The sequence below is a fragment of the Poromitra crassiceps genome (genome assembly GCF_964638095.1).
Source record: "Poromitra crassiceps genome assembly, chromosome: 4".
In the NCBI taxonomy this organism is placed as follows: Eukaryota; Metazoa; Chordata; class Actinopteri; order Beryciformes; family Melamphaidae; genus Poromitra; species Poromitra crassiceps.
Genome location: NC_139626.1, coordinates 1,959,846 through 1,972,063, shown reverse-complemented (window position 1 = coordinate 1,972,063; position 12,218 = coordinate 1,959,846). Strand labels below are relative to the sequence as shown.

At 47.2% G+C, this 12,218-nt stretch overlaps 1 protein-coding gene across 1 annotated transcript in view; it reads left to right on the top strand.

The window, feature by feature from the left end:
• adam11 (ADAM metallopeptidase domain 11) overlaps positions 1-12,218 on the top strand; it is a gene marked incomplete at both ends in the record, with an annotated part of 68,469 nt that overhangs the window by 21,861 nt on the left and 34,390 nt on the right. The window contains 2 exons of the mRNA XM_083635058.1: positions 7,648-7,730; positions 9,562-9,625. Of these exons, the coding sequence (XP_083491184.1) occupies positions 7,648-7,730; positions 9,562-9,625 (147 nt within the window). The remainder of the gene's footprint in view (positions 1-7,647; positions 7,731-9,561; positions 9,626-12,218) is intronic.

The following is a 12,218-nucleotide window of genomic DNA, read 5'->3' as shown; positions in this document are numbered from 1 at the left end:
ATAAAAAAATATGGTCAATTAAGTAGCTTACCTGCTACAGCTCCAATATTGTTATCATGCGATACAACGTGATTACACGTTGCCGTGCAAACAGCACTTCACTGTCAGTTAATTCAAGAGGAGCAGGTTTTTATTGGGATCTTCATTTGAATACAGTGTATTTTCCATAAGGAACCTGTGGGAATGGTGACTGTCTGTTTCCAGAGAGCACAGAGCTGATTGGTCAGAAGGTGCGTCTTTCATGCGTTTTTGATCTCATCCTCTGAACTTAACCTGCTCCGGAGCAGGTTAGCCGTGCAGCATGAGTTGCCATGGTGGTCTATCTCGGTAAGAAGTGAACCAGCTGACCTGAAGTTGCCTCGCTAAACCACTAGTCTTGCGTAGTAGTTCAGGCCACAGACATGACTCGAGTTGGCACGGAGATTTTTCAGGTTTATGTTGCGTGGAAATTTTCAGGGCCGATTGTCTGTGTGTCAAGCTTGACCGAGCATAGAGAATACTATAGCAGCGTGTTGGACCACAGCAGGCTCAGGTGGCAGACAGGACTTATTGGGGTCATCACAAACACCTGAAACTGACCCTCACCACACGCACACGCACACACACACACACACACACACACACACACACAAAACTATGTCCAAGGATCTAGAAACACATCTGATGTCTACTCGATACTGTATGTTGAGTTCTCTCTAGAGCAGAGGTGCCCAAATTCTTCCCTTGAAGGGCCAAATATTAATCTGGATGGAGGGCTGTGGGCCAAAAATACATTACATGTATTATATTTAATAGACAATTTACATTCTGAATCTAAAATAAAATGTCAAAATAATGAAAACACAACTACTATTTAACAGTACTTTTATTAGAGTTAGATAGGACCCATTCTCATTCCGATAAGGGACCGCTTTGAAAAAGGCCATGCCAGTTTTTCCCTCGCCAAAATGTAGCCTAACTTTAGAGCGTTATTTAGTAGCCCCCTTCCCGACAAGCTTTACAAGGTTTACATGTTGACATTTCTTCTAGTTTCATATAGTATAAGTATCATCACGCTATCATCACGTTTTTTTGACTCTGATGAAGATGCTGTGCTCCAGCATCCTCCTTTACTTTATCACCACGCTAGGTTTAAAAATGAGCCCGCCACAGCCTCTGAAAGCAGTAATATCGACCGCATATTTTTTTTAATGTATTTATTGTTATTGTTTCCAAATCCATGGCGGGCCAAACTTGGCCCGCAGGCCCCGACTTGCATAGTCTAAAGTGTAATTATCTCTCTCACGCACAAGTTGTTGCTTCTATGCCCATGCATTTAAAAATGTACACTTGTTGTTCAACTGACACTGGCTGGCCTGATCACAGATCGCCGTAATCTGATCATTCGTTCGCCATGAGAAGGTGCTTGGAAACACTATATACTGAACACGATCATCCAATTAAGGGTCTACTGGGATTGGATATAGTAATTGAATAATCAGAGTAAGGCACAGAGTTGGGACTGGAGTGCAGTGACTTGCCAGTGTGTCTGCCTGGCTGTACTGATTCAGAGCACTGAACTTAAAGGGATAGTTTGGATTTTTTGATGTGGGGTTGTAAGAGGTACTTGCATACAGTCAGTGTACTAGTAATCGAATAAAATATAATGGAAGTACATGCAGTTTATTTGGATCATAATACAATGCAATTCCAAATGCACTTTTATTATGCCTCCGCCGGAGGCGATAGCCGGGCCGGAGGCATTATGGATCCGGGTTGTCCGTCCGTACATCCGTCCGCCCGTCCGTACGTCCGTCCGTACGATGTTTGTTAACGCGATATCTGAGGAACGCCTGGATGGAATTTCATCAAATTTGCCTCAAACATCGACTTAGACTCAAGGATGATCTGATTAGATTTTGGTGGTCAAAGGTCAAAGGTCAAGGTCACTGTGACCGCTCGAACGCCATTTTCAAGCTTGTTAACGCGATATCTGAGGAACGCCTGGACGGAATTTCATCAAATTTGCCTCAAACATCGACTTGGACTCAAGGATGAACTGATTACATTTTGGTGGTCAAAGGTCAAAGGTCAAGGTCACTGTGACCTCTCAAACGCCATTTTCAAGCTTGTTAACGCGATACTGTATCTCAAGAATGCCTTGACGGAATTTAATCAAACTTGTCTCAAACATCGACTTGGACTCAAGGATGAACTGATTAGATTTTGGTGGTCAAAGGTCAAAGGTCAAGGTCACTGTGACCTCTCAAACGCCATTTTCAAGCTTGTTAACGCGATATCTCAGGAATGCCTTGATGGAATTTAATCAAACTTGTCTCAAACATCGACTTGGACTCAAGGATGAACTGATTAGATTTTGGTGGTCAAAGGTCAAGGTCACTGTGACCTCTCGAACGCCATTTTCAAGCTTGTTAACGCGATATCTCAGGAATGCCTTGACGGAATTTAATCAAACTTGTCTCAAACATCGATTTGGACTCAAGGATGAACTGATTACATTTTGGTGGTCAAAGTTCAAGCTCACTGTGACCTCTCACACACCCAATTCCCAAGCTTTGTAACGCAACATCACAGGAGCGCCTTGACGGAATCTCTTCCAATTTGCCTCAAATGGCGATTTGGACTCCAGAATGAACTAATGGCGGAGGCATAAGTCCGCGTTGCGGTTGTTCTAGTTTTAAAAGTAGCCACACAGTGAGAAAAAAGAAAGTGAGAAAAAATAAATCATGTATTGGGAAAAAAAAGTCATGGATCGATTGAAGATGCATCGAGATGCATCGATAATCGTAATCGAATCGTAGCCCTCTGAATCGTAAACGAATCGTGAGGCCAGTGAAGATTCACAGCCCTACAGTGTACTACATGCAGTGAAGATTCACACCCCTACAGTGTACTACATGCAGTGAAGATTCACAGCCCTACAGTGTACTACATGCAGTGAAGATTCACAGCCCTACAGTGTACTACATGCAGTGAAGATTCACAGCCCTACAGTGTACTACATGCAGTGAAGATTCACAGCCCTACAGTGTACTACATGCAGTGAAGATTCACAGCCCTACAGTGTACTACATGCAGTAGAATGTGAGGCCAGTGAAGATTCACAGCCCTACAGTGTACTACATGCAGTAGAATGTGAGGCCAGTGAAGACTCACAGCCCTACAGTGTACTACATGCAGTAGAATGTGAGGCCAGTGAAGATTCACAGCCCTACAGTGTACTACATGCAGTAGAATGTGAGGCCAGTGAAGATTCACAGCCCTACAGTGTACTACATGCAGTAGAATGTGAGGCCAGTGAAGATTCACAGCCCTACAGTGTACTACATGCAGTAGAATGTGAGGCCAGTGAAGATTCACAGCCCTACAGTGTACTACATGCAGTAGAATGTGAGGCCAGTGAAGACTCACAGCCCTACAGTGTACTACATGCAGTAGAATGTGAGGCCAGTGAAGACTCACAGCCCTACAGTGTACTACATGCAGTGAAGATTCACAGCCCTACAGTGTACTACATGCAGTGAAGATTCACAGCCCTACAGTGTACTACATGCAGTGAAGATTCACAGCCCTACAGTGTACTACATGCAGTGAAGACTCACAGCCCTACAGTGTACTACATGCAGTGAAGATTCACAGCCCTACAGTGTACTACATGCAGTGAAGACTCACAGCCCTACAGTGTACTACATGCAGTGAAGATTCACAGCCCTACAGTGTACTACATGCAGTGAAGACTCACAGCCCTACAGTGTACTACATGCAGTGAAGACTCACAGCCCTACAGTGTACTACATGCAGTAGAATGTGAGGCCAGTGAAGACTCACAGCCCTACAGTGTACTACATGCAGTAGAATGTGAGGCCAGTGAAGATTCACAGCCCTACAGTGTACTACATGCAGTAGATTCACAGCCCTACAGTGTACTACATGCAGTAGACCCTACAGTGGACTACACTACATGCAGTAGAAGGCAGCTGGCTGACAGTCCGGTGGACAGTCAGTGTACTACATGCAGTAGAAGGCAGCTGGCGCGGTCCCAGTTTGGAGAAATGGAGAGCGGCTGCGTCAGGCAGGTAGAGCTGTGTGCTGAGTGTGAAGGAGGCCATGAGCAAAGACAAGTAGAGCTGTGTGCTGAGTGTGAAGGAGACCATGAGCAAAGACAAGTAGAGCTGTGTGCTGAGTGTGAAGGAGGCCATGAGCAAAGACAAGTAGAGCTGTGTGCTGAGTGTGAAGGAGGCCATGAGCAAAGACAAGTAGAGCTGTGTGCTGAGTGTGAAGGAGACCATGAGCAAAGACAAGTAGAGCTGTGTGCTGAGTGTGAAGGAGACCATGAGCAAAGACAAGTAGAGCTGTGTGCTGAGTGTGAAGGAGACCATGAGCAAAGACAAGTAGAGCTGTGTGCTGAGTGTGAAGGAGACCATGAGCAAAGACAAATAGAGCTGTGTGCTGAGTGTGAAGGAGACCATGAGCAAAGACAAGTAGAGCTGTGTGCTGAGTGTGAAGGAGACCATGAGCAAAGACAAGTAGAGCTGTGTGCTGAGTGTGAAGGAGACCATGAGCAAAGACAAGTAGAGCTGTGTGCTGAGTGTGAAGGAGACCATGAGCAAAGACAAATAGAGCTGTGTGCTGAGTGTGAAGGAGACCATGAGCAAAGACAAATAGAGCTGTGTGCTGAGTGTGAAGGAGACCATGAGCAAAGACAAGTAGAGCTGTGTGCTGAGTGTGAAGGAGACCATGAGCAAAGACACAAGTAGAGCTGTGTGCTGAGTGTGAAGGAGACCATGAGCAAAGACACAAGTAGAGCTGTGTGCTGAGTGTGAAGGAGACCATGAGCAAAGACACAAGTAGAGCTGTGTGCTGAGTGTGAAGGAGACCATGAGCAAAGACAAATAGAGCTGTGTGCTGAGTGTGAAGGAGACCATGAGCAAAGACAAGTAGAGCTGTGTGCTGAGTGTGAAGGAGACCATGAGCAAAGACACAAGTAGAGCTGTGTGCTGAGTGTGAAGGAGACCATGAGCAAAGACAAGTAGAGCTGTGTGCTGAGTGTGAAGGAGACCATGAGCAAAGACAAGTAGAGCTGTGTGCTGAGTGTGAAGGAGACCATGAGCAAAGACAAGTAGAGCTGTGTGCTGAGTGTGAAGGAGACCATGAGCAAAGACAAGTAGAGCTGTGTGCTGAGTGTGAAGGAGACCATGAGCAAAGACAAGTAGAGCTGTGTGCTGAGTGTGAAGGAGACCATGAGCAAAGACAAGTAGAGCTGTGTGCTGAGTGTGAAGGAGACCATGAGCAAAGACACAAGTAGAGCTGTGTGCTGAGTGTGAAGGAGACCATGAGCAAAGACACAAGTAGAGCTGTGTGCTGAGTGTGAAGGAGACCATGAGCAAAGACAAGTAGAGCTGTGTGCTGAGTGTGAAGGAGACCATGAGCAAAGACAAGTAGAGCTGTGTGCTGAGTGTGAAGGAGACCATGAGCAAAGACAAGTAGAGCTGTGTGCTGAGTGTGAAGGAGGCCATGAGCAAAGACAAGTAGAGCTGTGTGCTGAGTGTGAAGGAGACCATGAGCAAAGACAAGTAGAGGTGTGTGCTGAGTGTGAAGGAGACCATGAGCAAAGACAAGTAGAGCTGTGTGCTGAGTGTGAAGGAGACCATGAGCAAAGACAAGTAGAGCTGTGTGCTGAGTGTGAAGGAGACCATGAGCAAAGACAAGTAGAGCTGTGTGCTGAGTGTGAAGGAGGCCATGAGCAAAGACAAGTAGAGCTGTGTGCTGAGTGTGAAGGAGACCATGAGCAAAGACAAGTAGAGCTGTGTGCTGAGTGTGAAGGAGACCATGAGCAAAGACAAGTAGAGCTGTGTGCTGAGTGTGAAGGAGACCATGAGCAAAGACAAGTAGAGCTGTGTGCTGAGTGTGAAGGAGACCATGAGCAAAGACAGGTAGAGCTGTGTGCTGAGTGTGAAGGAGACCATGAGCAAAGACAAGTAGAGCTGTGTGCTGAGTGTGAAGGAGACCATGAGCAAAGACAGGTAGAGCTGTGTGCTGAGTGTGAAGGAGACCATGAGCAAAGACAAGTAGAGCTGTGTGCTGAGTGTGAAGGAGACCATGAGCAAAGACAAGTAGAGCTGTGTGCTGAGTGTGAAGGAGACCATGAGCAAAGACAAGTAGAGCTGTGTGCTGAGTGTGAAGGAGACCATGAGCAAAGACAAGTAGAGCTGTGTGCTGAGTGTGAAGGAGACCATGAGCAAAGACAAGTAGAGCTGTGTGCTGAGTGTGAAGGAGACCATGAGCAAAGACAGAAAAAAACAACTGAAGAAATACATCAAATGCTTCTATACTGCTCACCTGCCCAGAGAGCTAAGAGAGATGCCAAGTTGACATGAAAAGACATCATTTACACCCTGTTTTTAGCTGAAATCTTCAATGTAGCCAGGTGGTGCATAGGGGTGGGGGAAAAATCGATACACCATAGTATCGCAATATTTTGCCTGACGATATTGTATCGATATTTGAACGCCAAGTATCGATATTATTATTATTATTATTATTTTTTTTTTTGCAGGCCATGCCATGCCAGGCCACCGGGCATCTGCCCAAAGCGCCCGATGTTGCAGTCCGCGCCTGCAGTGGCGTATTGAGCCCAGAGAAGCTTAATAATGTAGCCTACATTTTGGGCAAAAACAAAAAAACAAAAAACGGCATGTTTTACTTCCGGTGAGGTCAAGGAAAAGGTAGGAAAAAGGAGTTAGACAATATATCGAAATATCGCAATATTCAATATATCGCAATATTCAATATATCGCAATATCGGCGATATCGCAATATCGCAATACTATCGTATCGTGACTCAAGTATCGTTTTAGTATCGTAAATGCGATTTCAGACGGAAGCCCGTCTTTATTGTCACACGAACACTACAACACATGCTTGCGGCCACAACACACACTCATGCTGACGGTGGCCGGTGAAATATGTCCTCTGCATTTGACCCATCCAGGCTTGTCCTTTCCTCCAGGGGGCAGGCCAGGAGCAGTGGTCGCTTTTTCTTTCCAGCGCCCGGGGACCATCATTGGACCAACTTCGGATGTTGTCGTCACTGGTCGGATGACGATCTTCTGCATGTTTTTAGTGGGGGGTTATGTACGGAGGAACCCCCTGGGGGGTACGGCGAGAACATGCAAACTCCACACAGAAAGGCCCTTTCGACGAGATCGTGGGCATCTGGTGATTCCCACCCCTAGTGGTGCAGCAGCCTCACTTGTCCCCCAGCTGCTGCTGCTGCTGCTGCAGACACTCCACAGCCCGGCACAATAGTAGGTGTAGGTGTTCCTAGGCGCTGGACAGCCAGCCAGTCATACAGTAGAGTCACTGATAGCTGCCAGTCGACCCACTAGGTCATCTGTAGGCCTCAGACTCATGGAGATACTCGCACGTGTGTATTTAGAGGCCAGGGTTTTTTTCAGTGTGCGTTTCATTTTCCGATATTGACGCAAACGCATGAGACCGTGACCGACGGTGTAGCGTTGAGTGTCACCACCTAATCTGTGTGTGTGTGTGTGTGTGTGTGTGTGTGTGTGTGTGTGTGTGTGTGTGTGTGTGTGTGTGTGTGTGTGTGTGTGTGTGTGTATGTATGATTGATGGGTTTGATTCCAGGGAGGCGAGCACTGCTACTACCATGGGCGTGTGCGCGGGGTGCCTGGCTCATGGGCCGCTCTGTCCACTTGCCACGGCCTGCGGTGAGTAGAGCGCCCCCTACTTGACTTTGTCACTTCACCTGAGATGCAGAAGTCAGGACCCCAAGTTTGGTGGCGAAGTTTACGCTTTTATTGCAATACTGAAAGTTAAAAAAAGCCTTTACACTGGAGCCATTTTCCCACATGCGTACTGGAAAATTACCTGTAAGTCAATATCGGACATTTCCCTTCACACTTCGGCTCGCGCATGTGGGAATCTATCAGCGAATTTGCCTGTATGTTGGGGGGCGGGGCGGTACTGCAGAGCGGGTGGGGAGTGACGTGTCGGCAAAACTCCAAATGGTGAAATAAGTTTGCTTGTTTATCCGTTCACCTGCGTCGCGTTGAAGCACTTTTTACAGACTGGCTTTGTTTGATGTGTCCGGGCTTGCCTTCGCTGTCGGCAACGTAAGCAAAATACTTCCACATTTCGCTTCGTGCATCTGCTTCGTCTGTGTCCCTGTCGAGCTGTGACTGAAGGAGGAGGAGGACTGTGGCCACAGAGAGCGAGCAGGCAGCAGAGAGGGGAAAATCAGCACGCCCACACATTGTTATCACAAGATCATTTCGCCAGTTTGCTTTAATGTGCGTGAATGATTAGATTATGCCTGCTGGAACATTAAGCAACGTGTGTAGGCTACACTTCGCCCATGATTGAAGGACCGCTGTCGCGGAAAATGACTGGACCCGTTTCCACTTGCGTCCCCTTAAGAACATACCGCTCTTCTGACTGGCTCGAAACTGGTGAAATGTCGGGGACGACGGGGTCGCGCTTATACCGACACGGCGCCTTTCCCACATGCAGGCAATAGACCACGTTCCGGTCATTTTGCGGTACAAAGCGCATGTGGGAAAAGGGCTTGGGTGTTATAGGAAAGCTACTGTTTCCTAGTTATTCTTATTACATAGTTTGTCTGTTTCCCCCCCCCCCCCCCCCCCCAATGCCAGGACTTGATCAATTCATATGACTAATTAATAATTCATAATACTACAGTAAAAGAAGTCCACCTCCTCCCAAACTCTCCCTTATATCCCAAATACAATATTCCTTATAGAGGTTATGCACGGACATCACTTTCCCACCGGAACAGACCCGCCACCCCCTCAATCGGGACTGAGTGGCAAAACCTCTGGGCCAAGCATTCAGCAGGTTCCTCTGTGTTGTTTGGAGCAGCAGGTGTCATTTATCTAGGCTGATTACTGCATTCACAATCAGTCTTGCTGCCACTCAGTGGGCATGACCACGCAGTGACTTCTGCCTCTGTGACGTCACGTGCATACCCTCAGGGGTTCCCAACCTTTTTTGTGCCAAGGACCGGTAGATACATGGAAAACAAAGTCGCGGACCGGTTGTCAATTTTAATGGTTTTAGTTGCATATATATTTACTCACCAGGTGGCGACAAAGGGTAAATAACAGCCTTTTGTGTTGTACTGTATGTAGCCTATACAGTATTTATGTTTTTGTTTGAACTACAAACATAAATAAACGTCAACTTGAAACTATGTTTCAGCTCCCACACACAGCCTATAATATTATAGCCTATGTTTATTATTTTTTATTTATTTTTGGACCGGCTCGCGGCCCGGTACCAAATGCGTTGCGGCCCAGTACCGGTCCGCCGCCCGGTGGTTGGGGACCACCGCTCTATACAGCTTACACAGATACACATGTACACTAGTTCACATGCATCCAAGTCCATTTATATAGAACCGCCCAATTAGAAAATATAGTTGTTTTCTTAATATTATAATACATGTTTTGTCGATTGTTGGATTCCTTTGAGTCACTTAAACCTCCCTATAACCATGTTTTTGTTTTTGTGTTGTTGCAGGGGGATGTTTTCTGATGGGAACTTCTCCTATGGGATAGAGCCTGCGGTCTATGGCAGTGGAGAGGTGAGTGAGAGGAGGAGAGACAGTGGGGAGGACCAGCTGGGTGGATTAGTTGTAAACAAACATATGGGTTTCTGGGCATCACGCTGGGCAGAGAGATCATGTGGAAAAAGGCCTGCAGCTTAGAATATGCTCCAAAATCTGTGATGCAGCAGCTATACGTTCCTCCAAGGATGGATGCACTGTAAAACATTTCCCCACGTCACTGAAAAGTTGCTGTTGTGAATTGCTGTCAGTGGAGTTTCTACATTGGAGTGCTCTGAGAAAATTCTGGTGCGATTTCTCATCGCAACCTTTTGAAGCAGTTGCGATATGATTGAAATGTTTGAGTGTGCAGCCATCCTAAATCTCTCTCTCTCCCTCTCTCTCTTTCTCTGTCTCCCTCTCGGTCTTGCCTCTCTCTCTCCGTCTCTCTCCCCCCCTCTCTCTCTTTCTGTCTCTGTCTCTGTGTCCCATTCTTCTTTTCTCTCTCTCTCTCTCTCTCTCTCTGTCTCATAGCTCTCTCTCTCTCTCTCTCTCTCTCTCTCTGTGTGTCTCATATCTCTCTGTCTGACTTACTGGCAGTGCAGACAGTGTTACTATATCTGTGTGTTGCTGTATGGAAAGTATTGAGTTGATACATAACCCGCTAGAAACAAACCTCCTGTCTCATCTGTTCTCTGCGTGAGACATAATCCGAGAGAGTGAGACAGAGAGAGTGAGACAGAGAGAGAGAGAGAGAGAGAGAGAGAGAGAGAGAGAGAGAGAGAGAGAGATGCGGAGGAGAGCGAGAGACAGTTGGAGAGAAAGACAGAGATACAAGCAAATCATGTAAAAACAAAAATCACAACATTTGTTTTAGAAGAGAATAATTAGCAAGGAAGGAAATTGATTTAGAAAAAGAGAGACATAGACGAGAGGGAAGGAAGGGCGAGCTGTTTTTCCATTAAGACCTATGGTAATCGAACTAAGTACGGCTCAATTACAGCCTGGAGAGATGAATCAATAGCCTCCCTACTCTTCTTCAAACATCTTCTCTCTCTCTCTCTTTCTCTGTCTCTCCCTCCCTCCCTCCCTCACTGTCTACCTCAATGGGTCATTTTCATAAAGTATTTATCCCTGATCTCGAGTGTACCACAGTGTCCAGTAGTGTTATTGCCGTTATATGACAGCCGAGTGATTGATCAATTATGCATTAGAGCACTCTTCTCCCGTTGATGCTGGGCTGCCTCAGAAGACATGTCTTCTCCCGTTGATGCTGAGCTACCTCAGAAGACATGTCTTCTCCCGTTGATGCTGGGCTACCTCAGAAGACATGTCAACTCTTCTCCCGTTGATGCTGGGCTACCTCAGAAGACATGTCTTCTCCCGTTGATGCTGGGCTACCTCAGAAGACATGTCAACTCTTCTCCCGTTGATGCTGGGCTACCTCAGAAGATATGTCTTCTCCCGTTGATGCTGGGCTACCTCAGAAGACATGTCTTCTCCCGTTGATGCTGGGCTACCTCAGAAGACATGTCAACTCTTCTCCCGTTGATGCTGGGCTACCTCAGAAGACATGTCTTCTCCCGTTGATGCTGGGCTACCTCAGAAGACATGTCTTCTCCCGTTGATGCTGCGCTACCTCAGAAGACATGTCTTCTCCCGTTGATGCCGCGCTACCTCAGAAGACATGTCTTCTCCCGTTGATGCTGGGCTGCCTCAGAAGACATGTCTTCTCCCGTTGATGCTGGGCTACCTCAGAAGACATGTCTTCTCCCGTTGATGCTGGGCTGCCTCAGAAGACATGTCTTCTCCCGTTGATGCTGGGCTACCTCAGAAGACATGTCTTCTCCCGTTGATGCTGGGCTACCTCAGAAGACATGTCTTCTCCCGTTGATGCTGCGCTACCTCAGAAGACATGTCTTCTCCCGTTGATGCCGCGCTACCTCAGAAGACATGTCTTCTCCCGTTGATGCTGGGCTGCCTCAGAAGACATGTCTTCTCCCGTTGATGCTGGGCTACCTCAGAAGACATGTCTTCTCCCGTTGATGCTGGGCTGCCTCAGAAGACATGTCTTCTCCCGTTGATGCTGGGCTACCTCAGAAGACATGTCTTCTCCCGTTGATGCTGGGCTACCTCAGAAGACATGTCTTCTCCCGTTGATGCTGGGCTGCCTCAGAAGACATGTCTTCTCCCGTTGATGCTGGGCTACCTCAGAAGACATGTCAACTCTTCTCCCGTTGATGCTGGGCTGCCTCAGAAGACATGTCTTCTCCCGTTGATGCTGGGCTGCCTCAGAAGACATGTCTTCTCCCGTTGATGCTGGGCTACCTCAGAAGACATGTCAACTCTTCTCCCGTTGATGCTGGGCTACCTCAGAAGACATGTCTTCTCCCGTTGATGCTGGGCTACCTCAGAAGACATGTCTTCTCCCGTTGATGCTGGGCTACCTCAGAAGACATGTCTTCTCCCGTTGATGCTGGGCTACCTCAGAAGACATGTCTTCTCCCGTTGATGCTGGGCTACCTCAGAAGACATGTCTTCTCCCGTTGATGCTGGGCTACCTCAGAAGACATGTCAACGCCGTTTTCACCCTGACAAGCTTTTAAGACGGAGGGATGAGCAGTAGTGCCTC